Source organism: Eschrichtius robustus, chromosome 2 (assembly GCF_028021215.1).
Source record: "Eschrichtius robustus isolate mEscRob2 chromosome 2, mEscRob2.pri, whole genome shotgun sequence".
Lineage (NCBI taxonomy): Eukaryota > Metazoa > Chordata > Mammalia > Artiodactyla > Eschrichtiidae > Eschrichtius > Eschrichtius robustus.
The window spans coordinates 175,802,074-175,829,390 of NC_090825.1; the positions used below are offsets into that span (position 1 = coordinate 175,802,074).

General features: G+C 50.5%; 1 protein-coding gene across 5 annotated transcripts in view; it reads left to right on the forward strand.

Annotated features, from left to right (window-relative positions):
* Nucleotides 1-1,386: 1,386 nt before the first annotated feature.
* Nucleotides 1,387-27,317, forward strand: part of TICAM1 (TIR domain containing adaptor molecule 1) — a 104,450-nt gene continuing 78,519 nt past the window's right edge. For 3 of the 5 annotated variants that reach the window (XR_011073245.1, XR_011073247.1, XR_011073246.1), the window contains exons 1-2: nucleotides 1,387-1,513; nucleotides 23,159-23,384. Coding sequence is in view for 2 of the 5 variants with exons in the window: in XM_068537219.1 (XP_068393320.1) it covers nucleotides 15,792-17,909 (2,118 nt within the window). In the remaining 3 variants the exon portion in view is untranslated. Of the gene's footprint in view, nucleotides 1,518-15,648; nucleotides 18,165-23,158; nucleotides 23,385-27,317 lie in introns of those variants that run through there. The other 2 variants (XM_068537219.1, XM_068537218.1) reach the window with 2 other exon arrangements.

Genomic DNA, 27,317 nt, shown 5'->3' on the forward strand with positions numbered 1-27,317 from the left:
GTATCGTTGATTTACAATGTCATGTTAGTTTCAGGTGTACAGCAAACTGATTCAGTTTTATATATATATATATTTTTTTTTCAGATTCTTTTCCATTATAGGTTATTACAGGATATTGAATATAGTTCCCTGTGCTATACAGTAGGACTTTGTTGGTTATCTATTTTATTATTTTTAAAAATATTTATTTATTTTGCTGCTCCAGATCTTAGTTGCGGCACACCGGATCTTCATCACCGCGTGCGGGATCTTTCGTTGCAGCATGTGGGATCTAATTCCCAGACCAGGGATCGAACTGGGGTCCCCTGCATTGGGAGCACGGAGTCTTAGCAACTGGACCACCAGGGAAGACCTGGTCATCTATTTTATATATAGTAGTGTGTATCTGTTAACCCCAGACTCCTAATTTATCCCTCCCCCCACCCCCTTCCCTTTTGGTAACCAGAAGTTTGTTTTCTATAGCAAATGGTATTTTGACAAGAGGTTCCGGGTGACAAAGGGGCCCAACCAAAGGTATATTATTTATGGCTTTTGTGGGCCTCTTCCTCAACTAAAAAAAAAATTAAATTACATTTTACAACTGTGTTGGTATAAAGACACACATAATTCAGGCTGGATTATATTCATTTTCCTTTTTTTTTTTTTTTTCCTTTCTGATTTTAAGAGAAATGAAAACATTTCCGTGGGTCCCAGAAGTATGACGGGCTCTGAGCACCGTGATTTAACTATGCCCAATAGATATGTAAGCCCTGGGTTCAGGACCCCTGTGAATTTTATTTTATATATATTTTTATTTTTTAGTTACAGGCTTTAGTTAGTTCTGCTCCCTGTGAATTTTAAAACGTCATGTTTGCAGCTTCAAGATATGCCATCTTGGGAATTCCCTCGCGGTCCAGTGATTAGGACTCCGTGCTTTCATTGCGGAGGGCCCAGGTTCAATCCCTGGTGGGGGAACTAAGATCCTGCAAGCTGCACTGCGCGGCCAAAAAGGTATGCCATCTTACTGTCCCTTTTCCAACCACATGGGCGTCCCCAAATCCCTCCAGGGTGGCCATGATTCCCACCCCCGTCCCACCCAATTATCCCATCCCCTCTGTTCGGTGTCCTGGAAAACATTAATTACTAATTGAGATTAACTAATTTAAACACTGTAGTTCTTTCTCACTAGACGGTGGGTTCCCGAGGGCTGTTGTCACCCTTGACCCCCGTTGTGGTCCCCAGCGCCCGGGCACCCCGGAGGTGCCAAAACGTCCCCTAAGTGGCAGCCGGCGGAGGGACAGAGGGCGTCGCTCGGGGCGTCTCAGGGACTTTCCCGGTCCCGCTCGGAAAGCATGATCTCACCTCCTTCCTCCCTCCCCTCCGGACGCGGAAGGGGCGGTCGGAGGCCGTGCGCCTGGAGCCACCAGCGCGCCCTTCGCGCTCTGCCATCCCCTGGCACCGCCACTAGGCCGTCCGGCCACCAGCCCCAGCCCCGAGGACACGAGCGGCGCGGCCAGCCGCCCCCGGATCCCTGGTAGGTGAGGAAGGGGCGAGGGCCGGCTGGGGAGGAGCAGGGGACCCCCGCAGGCCTGCAGGGGGCCCGGCTGCCCGCGCCCCTCGCCAGGGTTCGAAGCCAGCTGCCCCGCACTAGGTGCTTTGGACGTCCTTGCGCCGCGTGTTCAGTGCTCACCGCCCCCCAATGCTCCAACTCCCCTCCCTGGCCCAAGTCCTCCCCACCCCCCCAACTCTTCCCCAACACCCCGAATCCTCCCCAACATGACGTACTACCTTCCAATACCGCTTTCCTCCTCCGCGTTTCTGATTTCTTCCCCAAACGGGGCGCTCTCTCTGCCCCAGCCCCTGTTCTTCCTTCCCGGTGATCGCCACCCCCCACTGCCGCTCCCCCAGCTCCTCCAGGGCCCCGAATCCCCACTTTATCCAGGGGCTTCCGTGACCCCCCTCCCACTGGGGGAGCGCTCTTCCCTCAGCGGGTCCCATCCATCAGCTGAGATGGGTCTCGGGGAATCTTCAACGCCCCCCTCCCCCCCGCTCCCCACCCCTTCCCGTGGGGAACGGGGTTGGTTGGTACCTGCCCAGGAGCCGATCCAAGTCTGCCCAGGCCGATGGCACCACTCGGCTGGGCCCAGGACTTCTTCAGGGTACCTGTGCTCCTTTCCTCTCCTTGCGGCTGAGGCAGGGGTTTGGGGGAGGGGACACCACAGTGTGACCCAGGCAGGCTGAGGTCTGGATTCCAGAGTTTGGAGGAGGGTTGGTAGGTGCCCCAGGCTCCAGAACCTGCCTGGGCCTCTGTGTCCTCCTCCGAATAAGGGCCATTCATTCATTCTTCAACAAACATTTATGGAGCACCTGCTGTGTGCCAGGAGACACTGTTCAGTACGCTGGGCACACAGTAGGGGCCAAATAGTGTCCTCATGGAGCAACAGGGAGCAAAAGTGTGACCTGTCACAGTAATGTGTGCCAAATGCAGAGGGTAGCTATCCGGTACCTTGGCCAGGCTTGAGGATGCCTCCGATCCAGGCATGGGAGGGGTACTGCACATAGTAGGTGCTCAGTGAATAAAGGCAGGGGCCCTGCAGCCACGCTGCCTGGTTTAAATTACTGCCCCTTTACTTTCTACCTGTGTGATCCCGGGCAAGTCACTCTACCTTTCTGTGCCTCCCTTTTCTACTGGTAAACAGGCAGTCAAAACAGTCTTAACTCGCAGCGTTGTCCTTTGCTTTGCACAGTGCCCGGCACATAGTAGGTGCTCAGTAAACACTTATTTTTTAAAAAATATTTATTTGGCTGCCCTGGGTCTTAGTTGCAGCATGTGGGATCTTTGTTGCGGCGTGCGGGATCTTTAGTTGTGGCATGAGAACTGTTAGTTGCGGCATGCATGTGGGATCTAGTTCCCTGACTAGGGATGGAACCTGGGCCCCCTGCGTTGGGAGCGTGGAGTCTCAGCCACTGGACCACCAGGGAAGTCCCCTGCAACATTTCTTAATTAACCGAAAGGAGTGAAGTGTGCCCCTACTATGTGCCAGTCCTGGTAGGAGCCGATTAGGCTGTCTTCTTGGGGAGGGAGGATTCAAACAGAAAACATTTATTGGGTGCCTACTGTGTGCCAGGCACTGCTCTGTCCACTCACTGATTTATTCAGCCAATAAGTATTTATTTATAAGGTATACTTATTTATTTATGTAAGTATACCTACTGTGTGCTGGTCTCCGGAGATCCTTCCTGGAGATCACCACCTGGTCTGGATTCCATCGTTGCTTGCTTGAGCCAATGGTCACCTCCACCCATGTCCCCTCCCCACCCTCTCTCCTGCCCTCACCACCCCACCCCTGAATCTGTCCTCGCTGAAGTAGCCAGAGGGCACCTGTGAGCACCTGAGTTAGGTCCCCTCCCAGCTCTGCATGTAGCTCTCCAGGGCTCCCTCCTCCATCTCACAAGGCCCTGCCCGACCTGCCCCGTCCCCTCCCTGCCTTCCCCTCCTCCCTCTCTCCCCCTCGCTCACTCTGCTCCAGACACGTGCCTCCTCGCTGTTCCTCCAACACATCAGGTCCAGTCCCGCCCCAGGACCTTTGGACATGCTGTGCCCACGGCCTGAAACTCTCTTCCCCCAGATCTGCGCCTGAGTTGCTCCCTCACCTCCTTCAGGTCTCAGCTCCCGTGTGTCACTTCCTCCCAGAGGTCTCCCTTGATCTCCAGTTCTTGGCAGCCTTTCCCCCAGTCCTTGCCTTCCTCCCCAACCCTGGCTCATTTTCTTTTTTTTTTAAATTTATTTATTTATTTATTTATGGCTGTGTTGGGTCTTCGTTTCTGTGCGAGGGCTTTCTCTAGTTGCGGCAAGTGGGGGCCACTCTTCATCGCAGTGTGTGGGCCTCTCACTATCGCGGCCTCTCTTGTTGCGGAGCACAGGCTCCAGACGCGCAGGCTCAGTAGTTGTGGCTCACGGGCCTAGTTGCTCTGCGGCATGTGGGATCTTCCCAGACCAGGGCTCGAACCCGTGTCCCCTGCATTGGCAGGCAGATTCTCAACCACTGCGCCACCAGGGAAGCCCTGGCTCATTTTCTTGATGGCTCTTTCCGTTCTCTGCAATGAACTACTTTCTCATTCATCCCGGGTCTCCCCCAACTAGACTGTGAGCTCCAAGAGGGCCGGGGGTCTGCAGCAGCACCTACAATAACTCTTGGCACACAGTAGGTGCTCAATTAATATTCCCTCTGTGCGTGAAGAGATTGCCCAAGAGTGTAGACAGGAGAGGAGGGGGTAGGCAGATTCCAGATTTGGTGAACAAATAAAAAAGAAGAGAAAAAAGAGATTCTGCCAGTATTTAGTTCTGATTTGTACGGTTTCTTATATTGTTATTCTGAACTCTCGCTCTGGACGAGGGCCACTCTCCTGCTGGTTTTACACACGAGGAAACAGACTGAGAAGACAGGCTCCACCAGCTGAGAGGTGGCAGAGCCGGGTCCCTTACCCCGGTGGGTGCTCCCCCACCCCCACCCCGCCGTCCCTGGCACCGTCAGGTGCAGAGTGGACTTTGCCCTGGAGGCTGTGGAAGGTGGGCAGAATGGAAGCCAGGTTTCCGGAAGGTTGGGGTGGCCGCTGGGCAGGGCAGATGGAGTGGACGGGGGACATGCCAGGGCACAGTGTCTGGGGAGAGGGCGCTGCGTTGGGGGCTCAGGCTGGCGGGCAGGGAGATGGAGCAGAAACACGGTGTGACTTTAGGCAATTTGGCAGGAGTGCAGGCAGGGGAGGGCCTGCCTGGCTGGTTCTTTTTTTCGTTTAATATTTATTTACGTGGCTGCGCTGGGTCTCAGCTGCGGCACGCAGGATCTTTAGTTGCAGCACGCAGATCTAGTTCCGTGACCAGGGATCGAACCTGGGCCCCCTGCATTGGGACCATATTTTTTAAAAATTTTTATTTATTTATTTATTTAATTTATTTATTTATGGCTGCGTTGGGTCTTTGTTGCTGCGCGTGGGCTTTCTGTAGCTGCGGTGAGCAGGGGCTACTCTTTGTTGCGGTGCGCAGGCTTCTTATTGCGGTGGCTTCTCGTTGCGGAGCACGGGCTCTAGGTACACAGGCTTAGTTGCTCTGCAATATGTGGGTTCTTCCCAGACCAGGGCTGGAACCCGTGTCCCCTGCGTCGGCAGGCAGATTATTAACCACTGCGCCACCCGGGAAGTCCCCGGGAGTCCACTGGACCACCAGGGAAGTCCCTGCTTGGCTGATTCTGAGTCTGGCTGTGAGATTTTCCACAAGCCCAGCCCTGAGCCTCTGCTGCGGGGGCCTCCAGCTCGGGTGCTGCTGGGGGCAGACAGCCGTCAGGTACCCTAAGGCTCATGGAGCACCGAGGGTGTGCCAGGCACTGCTCTGTACCATTTCTACACGGATTAACTCATTCGGCCTACGGCAGTCCTCGCAGGAAGAGCTCATCCTTGTACCCAGTCCACAAAGGAGGAGACTGAGGCATCAATGTGCTTGTGGCCTATCCAAGATCACAGCCTGCAAGGCATACGGCTGAGATTTGAACCCCAAGCGCATGCTCCCACCCACTGCTCTCTCTTGCCCTGTAGCTGACTCATTTCGGGTGGGTGCCCCATAAAGGGGGCAGGCTGTGGCCAAGGGCAGGACAAGGGCAGCTGCCACTCTGTTCTTGCTGACCGTCTGGATTCCAAGAGAACCCAGAACACCAGAGTTTTCACACAGCACCGCCTCTGTTCAGCGTTGGCAGCTAATTCAAATTTTCTTCTCACACTGCTGCCCGTGGTGTAGTTGCAGGAGTTGGTGAACTTTTCTTCCTTTTACCGTTTTATTGACCTAGAACCTGAACTCAGAATAGGACACAGATCCTAAGTACTGAACTTGAATTTTCAGAGTGAACAGTGCGTGATGCAGGACTTAATGTCTGGCCCCGTTCATGCCCCGTCCTTCACACTTTATCAGTTGTGCCCTTTATTCGTTAAAAATTGGAGGGTGCATGTCACCATGTGATTGATTTTCTCTCTTTTTTTAATTGGAGTATAGTTGCTTTACAATGTTGTGTTAGTTTCTGCTGTGCAGCAAAGTGAATCAGCTCTCCGTATACATATATCCCTTCCTTTTTGGATTTCCTTCCCATTTAGGTCACCACAGAGCACTGAGTAGAGTTCCCTGTGCTATACAGTAGGTTCTCGTTAGTTATCTATTTTTTTTAACTTTATTTTTTTTGGCTGCGACATGTGGCATGCGGGATCTTAGTTCCCCGACCAGGGATCGAACCCGGGCCCCCTGCAGTAGGAGTGTGGAGTCTTAACCACTGGACCACCAGGGAAGCCCCCTTAGTTATCTATTTTATACATAGTAGTGTATGTATGTCAGTCCCAATCTCCCAATTTATCCCACCTGCCCTGCCCCCGGGTGTCCATACGTTTATTCTCTACATCTGTGTCTCTATTTCTGCTTTGCAAATAGGTTCATCTGTACCATTTTTCTAGATTCCACATATATGTGTTAATATACATGTGTCTTTGTCTCTCTGACTTACCTCACTCTGTATGACAGTCTCTAGGTCCATCCATCTTTTTTTTTTTAATTAATTTTTATTGGAGTATAGTTGATTTACAATGTTGTGTTAGTTTCTGCTGTACAGCAAAGCGAATCAGTTATACATATACATATATCCACTCTTTTTTCAGATTCTGTTCCCATATAGGTCATTACAGAGTACTGAGTAGAGTTCCCAGTGATTTTTTTTCTTTTTAAGTTACTATACACGCAGCTGTTCCCAGGAGCCACTGAGAGGTGGAAAGAACAGTTGATCCGAGGGTCATTGCTGTAGAGGGAGATATCTGATACTTCAGGGAGTTTTGATATTTCAGTAAGTTTTGGCTGACTTGTGGTCCCACCTGATCTTCATCGATTTTATCCCATTTTGTTGCCGACAGCAAGTTCACATCAGAGATAGGAGAAACTATACACTTTGCCTTTCTCTTATTTTTTTTTAAATTAATTTATTTTATTTTTATTATTTATTGTTTGGCAGCGTTGGGTCTTCGTTGCTGTGCGAGGGCTTTCTCTAGTTGTGGCGAGCGGGGGCTACTCTTTGTTGCAGTGCACGGGCTTCTCACTGCGGTGGCTTCTCTTGTTGCAGAGCACAGGCTCCAGACGTGCAGGCTCAGTAGTTGTGGCTCACGGGCCCAGTTGCTCCGCGGCATGTGGGATCCTCCCAGACCAGGGCTCGAACCCGTGTCCTCTGCACTGGCAGGCAGACTCTCAACCACTGTGCCACCAGGGAAGCCCTACATACCTTTTCTTGTACTAATGCTTCAAGATCTGGTGTGTATTTTTTCAGATCTCAATTCAGATACTACATTTTTAACAGTTTAAGTGAAATCTGATCCTACCAAAACAAAGTTGGTTTTTTTTTTTTAAAGAGGAGATAATAGTACTTACAGAATTTATTTTTTAATACATACAATTATATAAATGCATTGTACTTTACACACGGTAAAGCCTTGATAATTATTTTTTTTAAATATCTATTTATTTATTTGGTTGCACCGGGTCTTAGTTGTGGAAGGCGGGCTCCTTAGTTGCGGCATGTGAACTCTTAGTTGCGGCATGCATGTGGGATCTAGTTCCCTGACCAGGGATCGAACCTGGGCCTCCTGCATTGGGAGCGTGGAGACTTATCCACTGTGCCACCAGGGAAGTCCCCAAAGTTGGGTTTAATGGGGGAACTTTTTTTTTTTTTTACACTGCCCCAGTTTTTCCATTTTAATGAATTAAATATCAATAAAATTTAATATTTACTTTCTCCCTGGTAGCTGTAGCCAAATTTCCAGTACTCAGTAGCCACACGGAGCTGGGGCTGCCATAACAAAGTCCCACAGGCTGGGGGGCTTAAAAACCAGAAATTTATTGCCTGACAGTCTGGAGGCTGGAAGTCCAAGATCAAAGTGTCGGCAGGGTTGGTTCCTTTCTGAGGCCTCTCTCCTTGGCTTGCAGACAGCTGTCTTCTCCCTGTGTCCTCACATGATCCTCCCTCTGTGGGTGTCTGTGTCCTAGTCTCCCCTTCTTATAAGGACACCAGTCTTATTGGATTAGGACCCCACCCTTATGACCTCATTTTAACTTGATTACCTCTGTAAAGACCGTATCTCCAAATGTAGTCACATCCTGAGGTCCTGGGGGTTAGGGTTTTAACATCTGAACTTGGTGAGGGGGGAACCCAGTTCAACCAATAACAGCCAGTTATGCCCCGTAATAATTATATGGGCCGGAGAGACAGGCATCTGGTCTTAGGGTTACAAACATTGGTGCCATAGGGCTGTTCTGCTCGTCGTTAGCTGTGCAATCTAAGTTTGCCCCTCTATGGAAAGGGGAAAAAAAAAAAAATCATATGCCTGTTTCGTAGCCCAGGTGTTGGCAAACTTTTCTCTGGAAAGGACCAGAGAGTGAATATTTTCATCTTTATGGGCTACGTGGTGTCTGTTGCAGCTACTCAGCTCTGCCATTGTAGCCTCAAAGCAGCCATGGACCCTGTGTAAATGAGTGAGCGTATCTGTGTTCCAAGAAAACTTTATTTACTAAAACAGCCCATGGGCCATACTTTGTGACCCCTTCCTAGGGAGTTGTGCACAGTGTCATCAGGGCAGGCTTGACCAAAAATCTGAAGGAAGGTAGGGAGTGAGCTGTGGGGATACATGGGGGAAACAGTGTTCCAGGCAGAAGGAGCAGCCAGTGCAAACGCCCTGAGGCAGGACTGTGCCTGGCAAGTTTGAAGGATAGCGGGAAGGCCAGTGGGGCAATTAAGAGATATGATATACTAGGTTGTATATTATATATACATATACCCACTTTGTTGCCGTAACAAATATTGATATTTGTTTTTGAAAGAAGCAAAAAAGTTTATGAAAAGAAAAAAGGAACTCTTCTCTGCAGTAATATATGGCTCATATTTTGTCTTTCTTTGTGGAAAAATAATTCAGGAACTAAGGAAGCACTTAAGCAATAATTATCTTCCTTCTTTTTATAGTTACGACTTTAGTACTGACTCTTTACAAATGAAACATGGAAATGTCAACCTTCACTGTAGTGGATGGAATTTGTTTTGTTGCTTTGCTTTTGCCATATATTATATATAATAATATTATATTGTATACAATTTATATACCCACGGGACTGTCAGCTCCAAGAGGGAAGAGTATTCCTGTTTCAGTCTTCTCTCTGTCCTGATACATTCAGTGTCCAAGACATGGCAGATGCTGGAAAATTACTTCTTGAATGAATGAATGAATGCTGTGTATGTATAACTTTCGCCTCTTCACACACTTTATTTATTATTTGCAACAAATATGTTCAGAGTTTTTACTCTGTGGATGGCACATTGGCTTTTTTTTCTTTTCTTTTAAGCTCACAAGGTCTCTTTAAAACATTTGAATCGATTGCTAACTTGACACGACTGAGCAGATTCCTGAAAATCTGCGTTTCTGGCTTCTCTTGAAAAGTTAGCAGATGTGGTCCCACTGAGCCCATTTTCCTTCTTGGCAGCACACATGAGGCAAGACCACGGCATTTAGACAGGTCGAGGTGGTTCTAGGTTTTCAGGTAAAAGCCCAAGTGCCCCCCTTTCCCCCTACTCAGGCCCACAAGTTCCTGCACGACCTGCCCCGTCCCCTCCCTGCCCTCCCCTCCTCCCTCTCTCCCCCTCGCTCACTCTGCTCCAGACACACAGGCCTTCTCGCTGTTCCTCCAACACACCAGGCATGGTCCTGCCCCAGGGCCTTTGCACGGGCTGTTTCCTCTGCCTGGATCTCTCTTCCTTCAGATGTCCCTGCCCTCTCCCCATGTTTATGTCCTGTCGAAATCTCTCTTCTCATCAAGACCTTCCTAAACTATGTTGTTTAAAACCGCACACTCTCTTCTCATCAAGACCTTCCTAAACTATGTTGTTTAAAACCGCACACAGGGACTTCCCTGGTGGCACAGTGGCTGGGACTCCATACTCCCAGTGCAGGGGGGCCCGGGGTTCCATCCCTGGTCAGGGAACTAGATCTCACATGCATGCCTCAACTGGAAGTTCGCGTGCCACAACTGAGGAGCCCACGTGCCGTAACTAAGACCCGGCACAACCAAATAAATAAACAAAACAAACCGCCCCCCCCCCCAAACTGCACCCCTCCCCCCCCATTCTTGGAGTTCATGACTCTCCTTCCCTCCTTGTTTCTCCGCGGCATTTATACTGTGATTAACCATGAATTTCACTCATGTACCCGCCGATCATTTGTCCCCCCCATACTAGGAAGTCAGCTCCATTCTGGGGTCTCTGCTATTTCCCCGTCCCTATCAGCATTTCAGTATGTCAGGCCGCTTCCATTTTCGGAAACAGCCGGACAGCCGCTCATCTCCTTGCGTCCTTCCTCCGCGCCCCCCGCTCCGCCCCCACCCCCGCCACCCGCCCGGCACCGCCTCTCTCTCTGACGCTTCTCGGCCACTTCTCTTCTGCCCACTCTGCTCGGTCACATCCCCGTCACACCTCTGGAACCTTCGACCTTGGTCCTGGGCCATTTGACATCCGCTCAGAGTAAATTAAAAAAAAAAAAAAAAAAAGCTGAGTCATTTGTACAGTGACGTCTGTGATTTATCAGCAAGGGGGGGTTGATGGATGAATCAGCTCTTCATCTAGACCAGGGATCCTCAACGTCAGCGCTTAGCAACATCTGGGGCTGGGTCATTCTCTTGGAGGGCTGTCCTGGGCACTGTGGGATGTTGAGCTGCATCCTGGACCCCACCCACTCCATGCCAGGAGCACTTTTCCACGCAGTCGTGACAACAGAAATGTCCCCAGATGTCGCCATGTGTCCCCTGGGGGGACAGAGTTGTCCCTGGTGCAGATGCACTGTGCTTGTCTCGGGGGTGGGGCGGGTCCCAACGTGGGCACCAGCGGGGAACAGGCAGTAGGCCTAGCTGAGGGGCAGAGAAAGTGTTCTTGGCCCCTTGGACTGGACGTGAGGCTATGCTTTTTCTAAGTCTGAATGTGACATAAATTGAGCTCCTGGGGATTTAAATTCGGGGGTTTGGGACGCTCTCCATGGTGTCTTTGTTCTGTGTCCTTGGGAAAGACCTTTTCTCTGTGTGTGTTTTCTTTCTTTCTTTTAAATTTTTATTGGAGTAGAGTTGATTTACAATATTGTGTTAGTTTGTGCTGTACAGCAAAGTGAATCAGTTATACATATACATATATCCACTCTTTTTAAGATTCTTTCCCCATATAGGTCATTACAAAGTACTGAGTAGAGTTCCCTGTGCTATACAGTAGGTCCTGATTAGTTACCTATTTTATATATAGTAGTGTGTATATGTCAATCCCAGTATCCCAATTTATCCCTCCCCGCCTTTCCCCCCGATAACCATAAGATTGTTTTCTACATCTGTAACTCTATTTCTGTTTTGTAAATAAGTTCATTTGTACCATTTTTTTAGATTCCACGTATAAGTGATATGATATGGTATTTGTCCTTCTCTGTTTGACTTACTTCACTCACTATGACAATCTCTGGGTCCATCCATGTTGCTGCAGATGGCATTATTTCATTCTTTTTTATGGCTGAGTAATAGTCCGTTATATATATATGTACCACATCTTTATCCATTCCTCTGTTGATGGACATTTAGGTTGCTTCCATGTCCTAGCTATTGTAAGCAGTGCTGCAATGAATATTGGTGTGCATGTGTCTTTTCAAATTATGGTTTTCTCCAGGTATATGCTCAGGAGTGGAATTACTGGATCATATGGTAGCTCTCTTTTTAGTTTTTAAAGAACGTCCATACTGTTCTCCATAGTGGCTGTACCAATTTACATTCCCACCAACAGTGTAGGAGGGTTCCCTTCTTCTCCACACCTTCTCCAGCATTTATTGTTTGTAGATTTTTTGATGATGGCCATTCTGACTGGCGTGAGGTGATACTTCATTGTAGTTTTGATTTGCATTTCTCTAGTAATTAGTGATGTTGCGCATCTTTTCATGTGCTTTTTGGCCATCTGTATGTCTTCTTTGGAGAAATGTCTATTTAGATCTTCCGCCCATTTTTTGGATTGGATTGTTTGTTTTTTTTTGTTATTGAGCTGCATGAGCTGTTTGTATATTTTGGAGATTAATCCCTTGTGGGTTGCTTCGTTTGCAAATATTTTCTCCCATTCTGTGTGTTGTCTTTTCGTTTTGTTTATGGTTTCCTTTGCTGTGCAAAAGCTTTTGAGTTTAGTTAGGTCCCTTTTGTTTATTTTTGTTTTTATTTTCATTACTCTAGGAAGTGGATCAAAAAAGATCTTGCTGCGATTTATGTCAAAGAGTGTTCTGCCTGTGTTTTCCTCTAAGAGTTTTATAGTGTGCGGCCTTACATTTAGGTCTTTAATCCATTTTGAGTTTATTTCATTTTATTTTTTTAAGGGATTGGGTTTTTTTGTTTGTTTGTTTTAATTTAGTTAGTTATTTTTGGCTGGGTTGAATCATCGTTGCTGTGCGTGGGCTTTCTCTAGTTGCGGCAAGCGGGGGCTACTCTTCATTGCAGTGGGTGGGCTTCTCATTGCAGTGGCTTCTCTTGTTGTGGAGCATGGGCTCCAGGCATGTGGGCTTCAGTAGTTGTGGCACGCAGGCTCAGTAGTTGTGGCTCATGGGCTCTCTAGAGCTCAGGCTCCATAGTTTTGGCACACGGGCTTAGCTGCTCCACGGCATGTGGGATCTTCCCGGACCAGGGCTCGAACCCATGTCCCCTGCATTGGCAGGCGGATCCTTAACCACTGCGCCTCCAGGGAAGTCCCCTAATTTCATTCTTTTACATGTAGCTGTCCAGTTTTCCCAGCACCACTTATTGAAGAGCCTGTCTTTTCTCCATTGTATAGTCTTACCTCCTTTGTCATAGATTAGTTGACCATAGGTGCGTGGGTTTATCTCTGGGCTTTCTATCCTGTTCCATTGATATCTATTTCAGTTTTTGTGCTAGTACCATACTGTTTTGATGATTGTAGCTTTGTAGTATAGTCTGAAGTCAGGGAGCCTGATTCCTCCAGCTCCATTTTTCTTCCTCAAGATTGCTTTGGCTATTTGGGGTCTTTTGTGTCTATACAAATTGTAAAATTTTTTGTTCTAATTCTGTGAAAAATGCCATTGGTAATTTGACAGAGATTGCATTGAATCTGTAGACTGCTTTGAGTAGTATAGTCATTTTGATAATATTGATTCTTCCAGTCCAAGAACATGGTGTATACCTCTCCATCTGTTTGTGTCATCTTTCATTTCTTTCATCAGTATCTTATAGTTTTCTGAGTACAGGTCTTTTGTCTCGTTAGGTAGATTTATTCCTAGGTATTTTATTTTTTTGATGTGATTGTAAAAGGGATTGTTTCCTTTATTTCTCTTTCTGATATTTCGTTGTTAGTGTATAGGAATGAAACATTTCTGTGTATTAATTTCATATCCTGCAACTTTACTGAATTCATTGATGAGCTCTAGTAGTTTTCTGGTAGCATCTTTAGGATTTTCTATGTATAGTATCATGTCAGCTGCAAACAGTGACAGTTTTACTTCTTCTTTTCCAATTTGGATTCCTTTTATTTCTTTTTCTTCTCTGATTACCGTGGCTAGGACTTCCAAAACTATGTTGAATAAAAGTGGCGAGAGTGGACATCCTTGTTCCTGTTTTCTTTTTTTTTTTAAGCATTTAAAAAAATTTTTATTTATTTAATTTATTTATTTTTGGCTGTGTTGGGTCTTTGTTGCTGCACACGGGCTTTCTCTAGTTGTGGCGAGCGGGGGCTACTCTTCATTGTGGTGCGCAGGCTTCTCATTGTGGCGGCTTCTCTTGTTGCGGAGCACAGGCTCTAGGCACGCGGGCTTCAGTAATTGTGGCACGCGGCTCAGTAGTTGTGGCTCGTGGGCTCTAGAGGTTAGGCTCAGTAGTTGTGGCGCACGGGCTTAGTTGCTCCGCGGCATGTGGGATCTTCCCAGACCAGGGCTCAAACCCGTGTCCCCTGCATTGGCAGGCGGATTCTTAACCACTGTGCTACCAGAGAAGCCCTGTGCCTGTTTTCTTATCGACAGTATTGGAAGGAAATATTGCTGGCCCTATTCATACATTGATTCATTCATTCAGCAAGTATTTGTTAGGTACCTGCTGTGTGGTTCCACAAACCCTCACCCTTTGATGCCCCCGGTGACTGGGAGGCAGACAGATGTGGAAGGTTTAACACACAGGAAAAGGTCACCCAGTGGCCAATTCTGTTGTGGGGGTACATGGAGAGATAGACTGGGATAGAGAACCGGGGTGAGCATGGAGGGCTCCCTGAGGTTGCACCATTGTACCTGGGGGCTAAGGATGAGCTTCAGGTCACCCAGGCAAAGGTCTAGGGTAAGGTGCTCCAAGCAGAGGGAACAGTGCATGCAAAGATCCTGAAGTGGGAACCAGCTTGGCATTTTTCAAGAAATGGAGAGAAGAGGAAAGAGCCTCCAAAGGGCTTAGCAGCAGTGTTAGGCATAGATCTGGCCCTTGGTCATGGTTAACTCATCATAGTAATAACGCGACCTGTATCAGTTAGCTATTGCTGCGGAACAAATTATCCCAGAACTTCGTGGCTTCAAAACAACAAACATTTATTATCTCATATAGTTTCTGAACATCAGGAATCTGGTGGCAGATGAGCTGGGTGGTTCTGGCTCTAGGTCTCTGATGAGGCTGCAGTTAGGCTGTCTGCCGGGGCTGCCTCATCTGAAGGCTTAACTGGGGCTGGAGTCTGAGATTGGCGCCCCCATGTGGCTGGAGGTGGGAAGCCTCAGTTCCTCCCCTTGTGGGCCTTTCCAGAGGGCTACTCACACCATGGTTTACCCCCGACAGAGTGACAGAGAGAGTGACTAAGAAGGAAGCCGGTGTCTTTTATAACCTAATGTCACAGGTGACACCCTATCACTTCTGCCATATTCTATCGATCTCACAGAACTCTGGGACAACGTTGGAAGGACCACCCAAGGCTTGAATACCAGGATGTGGGGTCACTGGGGGCCATCTAGGAGGCTGACCCTTCTTGAGTGACTTCCAGTCATTGGGCTCAGAGCTTTCCATACGTTAACGCAACTCAGCTCCCTGAAACAATCCCATAAGTGGGCTTATTATCATCCTTATAGGCAGTATAGTCTTGTGGTTACGCACATAGCCTCAGCCTCTAGAGCCAGACAGCTTGGGCTCAAATCCCAGCTCTGGGAATTCCCTGGTGGTCCAGTGGTTAGGACTCTATGCTTCCACTGCAGGGGGTGCAGGTTTGATCCCTGGTTGGGGAACTAAGATCCCGCATGCCTTTTGGACAAAGCAAACAAACAAACAAACAAATCCCAGATCTATCACCGGCTGTGTGACTTGGGGCAAATGACTTCACTTCTCTGGCTCACCTTCTTCCTCTGTGAATGGGGAAAATAGTAGCAGCTACCCGCTGGGTGACACCAGGCAGGCGCCTCTGCTGTCCTCTTGCAGAGGAGGAGAGGGAAGGTGGTGGAGGTGAGAAGTCTTGCCCAAGGTCAAGGTCTGGTGATAGGTCTGGTGGGTTTTGAAGGCATGGGGTGGGGGGTTGTCTGGGCCGCCTCCCAGAGCCCCCTTTTTGGTGATAACCATATCTTTCTGCTTCACAGGTCTGCTCTGCAGCCCCCAGGGGACCTAGTACCCGTGAGCAGGTAGGGACACCGGGCCTGCAGCGCAGGGGGGGCGGCGTGTGGAACATGACTCCATCACCCAGTGTTTCTCACGCCGCCGGAGGCCACACCCACCTGCGCCCATGGCCAGCACAGGCCCGTCCCTTTCTGGCGCCTTTGACATTCTAGGCGCGGTGGGCCAGGATAAGCTCTTGTATCTTAAGCACAAACTGAAGACCCTGCGGCCAGGCTGCCGGGGGGCGGACCTCCTGCATGCCATGGTGCTCCTAAAGCTGGGCCAGGAGACCGAGGCCAGGATCTCCCTGGAGGCCCTGAAGGCAGACGCTGTGGCGAAGCTGGTGGCCCGCCAGTGGGCTGGTGTGGACAGCACTGAGGCCCCAGAGGAGCCCCCAGACGTGTCCCGGGCCGTTGCCAGGGTGTACCACCTTCTTGCCGAGGAGAGGCTGTGTCCAGCGCCAATGCGGGAGGAGGCCTACCGTGCAGCCATCCGTGCTTTCAGGTCCAGGGACGACCCCCAGCTGGGGGAGCTCCAGGAAGAGGCACGAGACCGGTGCGGATGGGAGGTCCTTAGGGACCTGGAGGGCATCCAAACTCTCCACTCCGATCTGGGGTGTCTCCTGCCGTCCTCGGCATCACCCTCCAGGACCCGCAGCCATCCGCGGCCCATCGAGGACCTTTCGGACTGGAGCAGAGGGCATTCCCTGAGATCCACCGGCAGCCCTGCCTCCCTGGCCAGCAACTTGGAAATTAGCCAGTCGCCCACCATGGCCCTCCTCAGCAGTCACCACAGCCCACACGGGCCTAGCAAGCTGTGTGACAAGCCCCGGCCCAGCCCAGTGCCCGAGCCTGCCCCTATGGGCTGCCAGGAGCCCGAGGAGATGAGCTGGCCCCCATCAGTGGAGGCTGCCAGGCCCCCGGCGCGGCCAAGCAGCCCAGCCCCCAGGCTTCCCGAGGTGGCCGCAGATGCATGCCCCACCAGCCTGCACGACCCCCCGGAAGCTCCGAAAACCAGCACTCACCACCCGGTGGAGTGCACGGATGTGCCAGCAGCTCCCAAATCTCTCCCCTCGCCTTCCAGAAACGCCTGCCCTGTCGCGGATCAGTCGCCAATCCATCTTTCAGAGGAAGACACCACTTACCCGTCGGCTCAGCCACGCCCACCGACTCCATCAGCCCCCAAAACGTCCTCTCCCTTTTCGTCTCCATCGACCCCTCCTAAGGCTCACCCTACCGTCTCGAAGCCGGGGCCCCCTCCTCCTGAGCTGGAGTCGCCAGAGCAGAAATTCTATAACTTTGTGGTGCTGCACGCTGGCGCTGACGAGCACATCGCGCTGCGCGTGCGCGAGAGGCTGGAGGCCCTGGGCGTGCGCGACGGCGCCACGTTCTGCGAAGATTTCCAGGTGCCAGGGCGCGGCGAGCTGCACTGCCTGCAGGACGCCTTAGACCACTCGGCCTTCACCATCCTGTTGCTCACCTCCAACTTCGACTGCCGGCTGAGCCAGCACCAGGCGAACCAGTCTCTGATGAGCAGCCTCACGCGGCACGGGTGGCAGGATTGCGTGATCCCCTTCCTGCCCCTGGAGAGTTCCCTGACCCAGCTCAGCCCCAGCACGACCAGCCTGCTCAACGCCCTGGTGTGGCTGGACGAGCACTCCCCGATCTTCGCCAAGAGGGTGGCCAACACCTTCAAGTCCCAGCAGCTGCGGGCCCGCAAGGCCAAGTGGAGGAAGGAACAGGATATCCGGGCCCTGAAGGAGCAGAGCAAACACCTGGAGGGTGAGTGGCAGCAGGCAGCGGCGTGGAGTGCCGCGCACTCGGCTTACCTCCATAACTACCTGTCGTACCAGACGCAGATGGAGAAGCTCCAGGTAGCTTTCGGGAACTACATGCCATTTGAGACTCAGCTGCCTTCTGTGCCTCAGGTGCCCTTTGGGGGACCGGGGACCCTGGGAGCCCCACCACCACCCTTTCCCACGCGGCCGGGCCATCAGCCGCCGCTCCTGCCTCCTTGGCTGGCGGGCATGCCCCCACCGGCCTTCCCGCAGCCCCCGGTGGCTTTCCCGCAGCCCCAGGCCTTCCGGCAGCCCCCGGACTTCCCACAGACTTCACCCGTGCACTCTCAGGGGCTGCAGCCCCTCATCATACACCATGCGCAGATGGTACAACTGGGACTCAACAACCACATGTGGAACCAGAGAGGGATGCAGGCGCCCGAGGACAAGACGCCAGAAACGGAATGACCAAGTGACTGGACTTGATGACCTCGGCCTTGATTCCCCATCTCCAGGGGTCAGTGGAACATGGGGTCGTTTGCTACTTTCAGGACACTGCCGGGAAAATTGACCACATGACTTTCTGGCCCTCGAGGTAGCCAGAATTGGATGTGTTTACAAATTCTCAGTCAATCCCTCCCTCTCTCTGGACCGTGGTGGTGGGGAATGGGTTGGAGGTATGGGTATGGTGTTTTAATTGTAATAAATATTTATTGAATGCTTTGACAGCGCCATTGTCCTCTGGGAGACCTCTGCCTGGCCATTTGTCAGGATAAAAACGTGGCTGCTATTGCCATAAAAGGGACGGGAGCCAAAAGTTGTGCACGTTTGCTTTCATTTCATTGGTCAGGATGTAGTCACATGGTCCATCTCCGGCTGCAAGGGAAGCTGGGAAATGTAGTCTTCTGATGGGTCACGTGCTTTGCCAAAAGTGTTGGTTCTAATGCCAGAGAAGGTGGAGAGAAAAGACATTGTGAGTACATTTAGCTGTTTCTGTTGCAGCCCTTTTTGGGGGAAGCGGGGGTCTGCCTTGATGCTCCCACCAAGGCTGAGCTCTGATCACACTGTGTAATCTTCAGCAAATGCCTTCACCTCTCTGAGCCTCTGCTTTCTTATCTGAGAAATGGGTTTATGAGGCCATTGTTCCAAGGTCATCAGCAGATCGTGTGCGATAACAGTGAAATACCAGGGACAGTGTAAGTGCTCATTAACTTTGTGCCCGGTATGAAGGGGATTAATCTTTTTCAGGGTCTCAGACCTTTTGAGAATAAGAATAGAATTAATATTTGTTGAGTACTCACCGTTTATCCGTCTTGGAGGCTTTAAATCTAAACCTTTTTTTTTTTTTTTTTTTTAATTTTTGGACTCACTGCACGGTATGCGGAATCTCCCTGACCAGGGATCTCCCCAACCAGGGACTCGAACCCGCGCCTCCTGCAGTGGAAGCGCAGTCTTAACCAGTGGACCACCAGGGAAGTCCCATCTAAACGTATTTTAATCCTCAAAAATGACCCCCCCACGGTAGAAGCTTCTGTTGCTGGTCCCCATTTTACAGATGGGGAAAACCGAGGCAGAGAGAGGTGAATTCTGGTCCCCAAAGTCACACAGATCAGAAGTGGGGAGATTGCAATGAAGCAGTCGGATTTCCAAGGGAGGGAATGAAGGCCAGCCCAGGAAGGGCGTATGTGGGCCAGGTGAGCCGGGAAGCTGCAGGCCTCCTCTCGCCCAACAGCGTGATTTGAACACTGACTTAACATGTCCTTTCCTCCTCCACCAGCCACCCCAAAGGGCGGGCCTGGTGTGAGTCACCCAGACTGTCACGCACCACTTACTATTTTAGTCACTGACTCAGATTTTGTCGAAGGTCTGCTTCCGGCTTCCCTGCCATGACAAGAAACTTGGGGAGATTGGATTCTCCGGGTGGGGTTGTGGAAACAGACAGTTTCTTTTCTTTTCTTTTTGGCCACTCTGGCGTGGCTTGCAGGATCTTATTTCCCCGACCAGGGAACGAGCCTGGGCCACGGCAGTCTCAACCATTGGACCACCAGGGAATTCCCAAACAGACGGTTTCAGATCACTAAGGCTAGAGTCAGCTGCAGTTAACAGGCCATTTTTGCAGTTGACCAATATTTATTGAGCTCCTACTGTGTGCCAGGATTGTCCCAGACACTGGGGTGCGGTGGGGGCGAAGACAGATGTGAACAGTCCCCTGCTCTCTTTTCAATCGCAGGTAGAGGCGGAGGGACGGGAGCTGTGAATGAATCATCAAATGAGGAAGCAAGATAATTTCAGAAACTGAGGAGACTTCAGAAGAAATAAACTGGGCATGCACAGTGATGGGGGTGCCTCAGGAGGAAGAACTTTGGCCCAGGTGGCCAGGAGGGCCTCTCTGAGGAGGTGGCATTAGAGCCAAGACCTGGAGGAAGAGCTTGGGAAGGAAGGGTTAGATCTTCTGGGCAGAGGAAACAGGCAGTGCAAAGGCCCTGGGGCAGGACCGTGCCTGCATTGTTGCATGAACAGCAGCAAGGATGGGCAGAGTGAGTGAGGAGGAGAGAGGGAGGTGAGGGCCGGGAGGGGATGGAGCAGTTCGTGCAGGACCTTGTGGGTCTCAGGGAGGACTTGGGCTTTTACCCCCAGGGAGGTGGAACCCTGGAGGACTGTGGGCAGAGGAGGGGCGGGGCCTGACTCAGGTGTTCATGGGCGCCCTCTGGCTGGGGCGGGGAGGGCAGACTGGGGAGCAAGGGTGGAAGCTGGGGGCCCAGAGGGGACTGGTCCAGGCCAGTGAGGATGGGGGCTGGACCGGGTGGAGGCAGAGGAGGGAGAAGTGGGCCCATTCAGAATGTGCGCCCCTATTTCATCCCTGAGATGTTGTGAGTGGCAAGTCACAGCCCTTTTCTGGGCCTCATCTTTCTCACCTGTACCATGGACGTAGTGACCTCCAGTCTGGAACTCCAGTACCTACATGTCCCTGTGTCAACCCAGTATATTTATTTATTTTTATAAATTTATTTATTTATTTATTTTTAATTTTTGGCTGCATTGGGTCTTCGTTGCTGCGCGTGGGCTTTCTCTAGTTGCGGCGAGTGGGGGCTACTCTTCATTGCGGTGCACAGGCTTCTCATTGTGGTGGCTTCTCTTGTTGCAGAGCATAGGCTCTAGGCGTTCAGTAGTTGTGGCTTGTGCGCTCTAGAGCACAGGCTCAGTAGTTGTGGCACACGGGCTTAGTTGCTCCGCGGCATGTGGGAACTTCCTGGACCAGGGTTCGAACCCGCGTCCCCTGCATTGGCAGGCGTATTCTTTCTTAACCACTGTGCCACCAGAGAAGTCCCCAAGCCCGTATATTTAAAGGATGATCATTTTGAAAGCCCTGGGCTGAGGGCTTTACATGCTGGATGAACACACTTAATCCTCTCAACAGCCGCAGGAGCTAGACACAATGTTCCCAATTTACAGATGAGGAAACTGAGGCCAGGAGGGGTGACATCATTTATCCAAGGTCACACAGCTTATAAGTAGCCTTCTGGGGCAGGAGAAGGAGCCAGGCATCTCTCTACTGGATTCTGGCCCATACGGAGACTCTGCAGCCTGTTAATTTATGACCTCCATTTTTTATTTTTATTTTTATTTTATTTTATTTTTTGGCTGTGCTGCACAGCATGTGGGATCTTAGTTCCCCAACCAGGGATCGAACTGGTGCCCCCTGCACTGGAAGTGCAGAGTCTTAACCACTGGACTGCCAGGGAAGTCCCTAGATTTTTAAAATTCTTTGAAATGTTCCCGTTCATTTTGTTACTTGTTAATTTGTGGCTTCTCCACTACACCCTGCCCACCCTGAGAGAGCTGGGGGCCCATGTGTCTTGGGCACTGCAGTATTTTCAGAACCCAGCACAGGATGTGGCACACAATAACTGTTCAGTAAAGTGAATCCTTCTGACAAATTATTAGTGAGCACCTACTGTGTGCAGACCATGCTGGGTGCCCTGGACACAGACCTGGTCCCTGTCCCCATGGAGCTCACTGAGCAGTGAGTGGAGAGGACATGGATTCCTCCATCCATTTAGCCAACCAACATTTATTGAGCTCCTACTGTGTGCGGGCCCTTGGGCACAGGGATGACTGAGTAGTCACCCTCTCAGGTGACCTGAGACACCCCCATTCTGTCCTCTCAGGGCTCACCGTCCAGTGCCAGAGACAGAGTTACGGGGAGATCAGGCCTGTGATGAAGTGTAGGGTGTTGTGGAGGCCCAAAGTGGACCCTTGACCAGCCTGGGGGGAATTAAGAGAATCTTCTGCAAGGAGGAAGTAAGCTGACACCCGAGGCCTAAGTCGGAATGAGCCATTGGTGGGGAAGAGTGTCCCTGGGGGTGGGCACAGCATGGGCAAAGGCCTGGAGGGGAGACCACGTAGGGAAGGGCTTCACACACGGCCACAATTCCTGCTGCCCCAGCGCCCCCTGGTGGCAGCACCACCTCGGAGGCCAGCCTACCCCACATGGCCCCGTGGGCCTGGGGTGTTTCCTGGAGAAGTCTCACGTCCCCTCTTGGCCAAACAGCCTTAAAGAAAAATAGGGGAAAATGTTTTGAAAAGTTTCCCCTTTTTTCTTTGTATATTTTAGATGTGTGACTTTTTTTTTCTTGGCCACGCTGCATGGCACGTGGGATCTTAATTCCCTGAACAGGGATGGAACCCGGGCCCTTGGCAATGGGAGCACAGAGTTCCTACCACTAGACCACCAAGGAATTCCCTAAAATCCGTTTTAAATTGCACTTCTCTAATCCTCTCCTCTGCTCTGACTTACTTTATATAAGATAATAACAAGCACAAATACTTCGAGAAAACTTACTATGGGCCAAGGATCGCTCTAAGAGCTTTAGTGTAATCCTTACCACATCCTTACAATACCCTTAAGAGGTGGATTTCATTATTCCCATTTTACAGATGAGGAAACAGGCTCAGAGAGGTTAAGTAATCTGGCCAAGGTCACACAGCCTATAAGGAACAGAGATTCTAATGAAAAATATAACATGAATTTTTTTTGGTTATGAGAATTATGTTATTTTTTAAGTGTACACTTCAGTGGTTTTTGGTATATTTCACTATATTGTGTAATCATCACCACTATGTAATTCCAGAACATTCTCGTCACGCCAAAAAGAAGCCAAGTCCCCATTAGCAGTCACTGGGCATTCCCCTCCTCAGCCCCTGGCAATCACAAATCTGCTTTCTGTTTCTGTGGATTTGCCTATTCTGGATGTTTCATATAAATGGGATCACACAGTATGTGGCCTTTGGCGTCTGGCTTCTTTTATTCAGCAGAACATAAACTTGCATTCCTAGGCCACCCCCATTATCAGGAGCACTGGTCACCACTCTGTATGTCATTCTTTTTCATGGCTGCATAGTATTCCACCTCCAGAGAGCCCCTTCATAACCAGTATGAGAAACACCCTTGGAACCTTCATTGCTAGAGCAGAGGGGTGCCTAGGGGTCAGTTAGGCAATCCACTGCAAAGCAGAACAAAACTATGAGAAATCCTACTTTTATTTTTATTTTCTGGTTGCACCATATATACCCGGTGTGCCCAGGCTCTCGGGTCAGTGAGATTATCAATCAACAAACACACATCTGGGCAGAGTTATTTGCCAGGGTGCTGGTGTGGAGGTTTGCAGATGGCCCGCGATGAGGCAGTAAGCGTCTGTTTATTCTCTTTCTTCTAGAAGCATCTGCTTCCTGCCAGGGCCTGGTGCTTGTGCTGGGCCTTTGCCAGGGGTCGTTGTGACACTGGAGCTCAAGGTTACCCTCACCCAGACCCCGGCCAGGCAGGGCCTCGGGAAACTGAAAGTCCAGTGGAGCCAGAAGGAGGAAGTTTCTGCAGGCTCTGCAGCCAACACCCACCTCCATGCCCCACTCCTCTGCCCATGCTAATAAAGGGCCTTCTGGAAGGTAGGGTCACCCCTGAGAAGGGCCAGGGTGGGATTTTTCCTGCAGTGTTTGCTCCAGTATCAGCCCTCTTTCCTCCCAAGGCTGCAGAAACTGCCCTGGTCAAGGTCATGGGTACCTTTGAGTTGTTAAGTCCAGCGGTCACTTCTCTGTCCTCCTCCCCCTCTCGGAGGCGTCTGACCGGGCCAGTCGGCCTCCTTCTAAGAACTGCATTCTCACATGGTCCCCGGGCCCCATACTCCTCCTCCCCCCCCCCCCCGCCCCGCTCTCCCTCCCACCCACTTACCCACCCACCCACCCACCTCTCCTGAACCCCCTCGGGCTTCTCCCCTCCCCCACCCCACCCCTCCCCTCCCTGGCGGCCTCGTCTATGCCCTCAGCCCTGTCTCCAGCTCGGACCTCCTCTGAGCTCCAGACTCAGGGTGCAGCTGCCCCTCTATGTCTCCACTTGGGGGGTTCACGGGGGTCTCACACTCAACACCGCCACGTGGTGTCTGACCATCCTCGCTAACCTGCTCCTCCCACGTCTCATCTTTGCTGACGGAAGCTCTGTCCTGGCAGTTGCTCAGTGAGAACCTGGGAGTCACCCTAGACTGACCTGTCAGCCAGTCCTCCTGCTTCTGCTTTCAAAAAACTGTGCAGAATCCACCCACTTCTCTCCCCTCCTCTGCCCCTACCTGGACCAGCGCGGTCAGCTGCACCCTGGTCCCTGGACTCCCATTCGCGTCCCCACAGTCTGTCCTACCTGAAGCAGCCACCAGAGGGCGCCCGTGAGCACCTGAGTCAGGCTCCGACCCCTCCTCTGCCCACGGCCCTCCAGGGCTCCCACCTCTTTTGCGGTAAAAGCCCAAGTCATCTCTGTGGCCCACAAGGCCCTGCACGACCGGTCCCGTCCCCTCCCTGCCCTCCCCTCCTCCCTCTCTCCCCCTCGCTCACTCTGCTCCAGACACACGGGCCTCCTCGCTGTTCTTCCAACACTCCAGGCGTGGTTCTGCCTCAGGGCCTTTGCACGTGCTGTTCCCGCTGCATGGTGTCTTTCCTCCAGATTCCTCCATAGCTCCCTCTCTCACTTCCTCCAGATCTTTGCTCAAATGTCATTCTCTCAATGGAGGCTTCTTTGAGCCCCCCATTTAAAATTCATTTACAGTAGCACCCACCAATCCCCCTGACTCTGCTCTATTTGTTTTTTTTTTTTAAGATTCATTTATTTATTTGTTTCATTGGTTGGTTGCTCTGGGTCTTAGTAGCGGCACGTGGGTTCCTTTGTTGTGGCAGGTGGGCTCCTTAGTTGCAGCATGCAAACTCTTAGTTGTGGCATGCATGTGGGATCTAGTTTCCTGACCAGGGATTGAAACCAGGCTCCCTGCATTCGGACTGCGGAGTCTTATCCACTGTGCCACCAGGGAAGTCCTGCTCTATTTTTTCATAACACTTAGCACTTTTGGACAAATATAAGTCACTTATTCATTGCACACTTTGTTATTGGCCTTCTTCGCGAGGACACGAATTTTGTCTGACTTCACTGCTGGATCTTGGGACTGGCACACAGTAGGCGCTCAATAAATGAACAGGCATACCTTGTTGTATTGTGTTTCACTTTATTGCCCTCTGCAGATATTGCGTTTTTTCCAAATTGAAGGTCTGTGGCAACTCTGCGTCAAGCAAGTCTATCGGCGCCATTTTTCCAACAGCATTTGCTGCCTTCGTATCTCTGTGTCACATTTTGGTAATCCTTGCAAAATTTCAAACATTGTCATTGTGAGTATATTTGTTATGATGATCTGTGATCAGTGATCTTTGACATTACTATTGTAATTGTTTTGGGGCACCAATTACTATTGTAATTGTTTGGGGCAGATGGTGAACTTAATTGATAAATGTGGTGTGTTCTGACCGCCCCACCCACTGGGTGTTCCCCCATCTCTCCCCCTCTCCTTGGGCCTCCTTATCCCCTGAGACACAACCATACTGAAATTAGATCAGCTAGTAACCCTACAATGGCCTCTAGGTATTCCAGTGAAAGGAAGAATCACACGTCTCTTTAAATCAAAAGCTAGAAATGAGGGACTTCCCTGGTGATGCAGTGGTTAAGAATCTGCCTGCCAGTGCAGGGGACATGGGTTCGATCCCTGGTCCGGGAAGATCCCACATGCCGCAGAGCAACTAAGCCCGTGCGCCACAACTACTGAGCTCGTGAACCACAACTACTGAAGCCCACGTGCCTAGGGCCCGCGCACCGCAGTGAAGAGTAGCCCCCGCTCGCCGCAGCTAGAGAAAGCCCGCGTGCAGCAATGAAGACCCAAAATAAATAAATAAATAAAATTTTAAAAAGAGCTAGAAATGATTAATCTTAGTGAGGAAGGCATGTCAAAAGCTGAGACAGGCCAACAGCTGGGCCTCTTGCTACAAATAATTAGCCAAGCTGTGAATGTAAAGGAAAAGTTCTTGAAGGAAATTAAAAGTGCTACTCCAGTGAACACATGAATGATAACAGAGTGAAAGAGCCTCCCTGCTGATAGGGTAGAAGTTTTCGTGGTCTGGATAGAAGATCAAACCAGCCAGAACATTCCCTTAAGCCAAAGCCTCATCCAGGGCAAAGCCCTAACTCTCTTCGATTCTATGAAAGCTGAGAGAGGTGAGGAAGCTGCAGAAAAACGTGTGAGGCTGGCCGAGGTGGGTTCATGAGGTTTAAGGAAAGAAGCCGTTGCCATGACATCAAAGTGCAAGGGGAAGCAGCAAGTGCTGGTGTAGAAGCTGCAGCAAGTTCTCCAGAAGATCTAGTTAAGACCATTCAGGAAGGTGGCTACACTAAGCAGATGTCCAGTGTAGATAAAACAGCCTTCTATTATTGGAAGAAGATGACATCTAGGACTTTCATAGCTAGAGAGGAGAAGTCAATGCCTGGCTTCCAAATTTCAAAGGTCAGGCTGGCTCTCTTGTTAGGGGCTAATGCAGCTGGTGACTTTCAGTTGAAGCCAATGCTTGTTTACCATTCCCCAAATCCTAGGGCCCTTCGGAATTATGCTCAATCTACTCTACCTGTGCTCTGTAAATGGAACAACAAAGCCTGGATGACAGGACATCTGTTGACAACACGGTTTACTGAGTATTTTAAGCCCACTGTTTTAAGCCCCTGTGGTCCCTCCCCCCAACTCCCCGCCATGTCCTCAGCCTGCCTTTGTCTGTGGAAAAACTTTAGCCAGAGAATAAGCTTATTCAGAGAAGTGAGAAAATGCAGAAACAAAGGAAAACAGTCCAACAAGACTAACTAATAATAGTCATTAAGCATAGTTAAGGACTTTTAGTTCCTTCTCAAGGGCTATAGATAATATTTTGAGCCCTATCCCGTGAGCTGTCTTGTAGAGACTGAAACCTCCACCAGGTGGAAGAAGTTAACTACATGATGACCAGACTGTGGCCATGACATAAGCTGCCACAATTCCAAGAACTGGCCTCAAGGAAATGGGAAAAAAACGACCCTGGAACTGAAGATTAACTGTACTTAAAATAATCAAGATGATGCAGATCAGACCACCGCGTGATCAATTTCAAGATGACTGTCAGAGCTGCCTGTGCTGTTTCTGCATGTAGCACCCTCCCTCCATCTATAAAAGCTCTTGCCGGGCTTCCCTGGTGGCGCAGTGGTTGAGAGTCTGCCTGCCAGTGCAGGGGACACGGGTTCGAGCCCTGGTCTGGGAAGATCCCACATACCGCGGAGCAACTAAGCCCGTGAGCCACAACTGCTGAGCCTGCGTGTCTGGAGCCTGTGCTCCGCAACAAGAGAGGCCGCGATGGTGAGAGGCCCGCGCACAGCGATGAAGAGTGGCCCCCGCTTGCCGCAACTAGAGAAAGCCCTCGCACAGAAACGAAGACCCAGCACAGCCAAAAATAAATAAATAAAATTTAAAAAAAAAAAAAAAAAAGCTCTTGCCCACT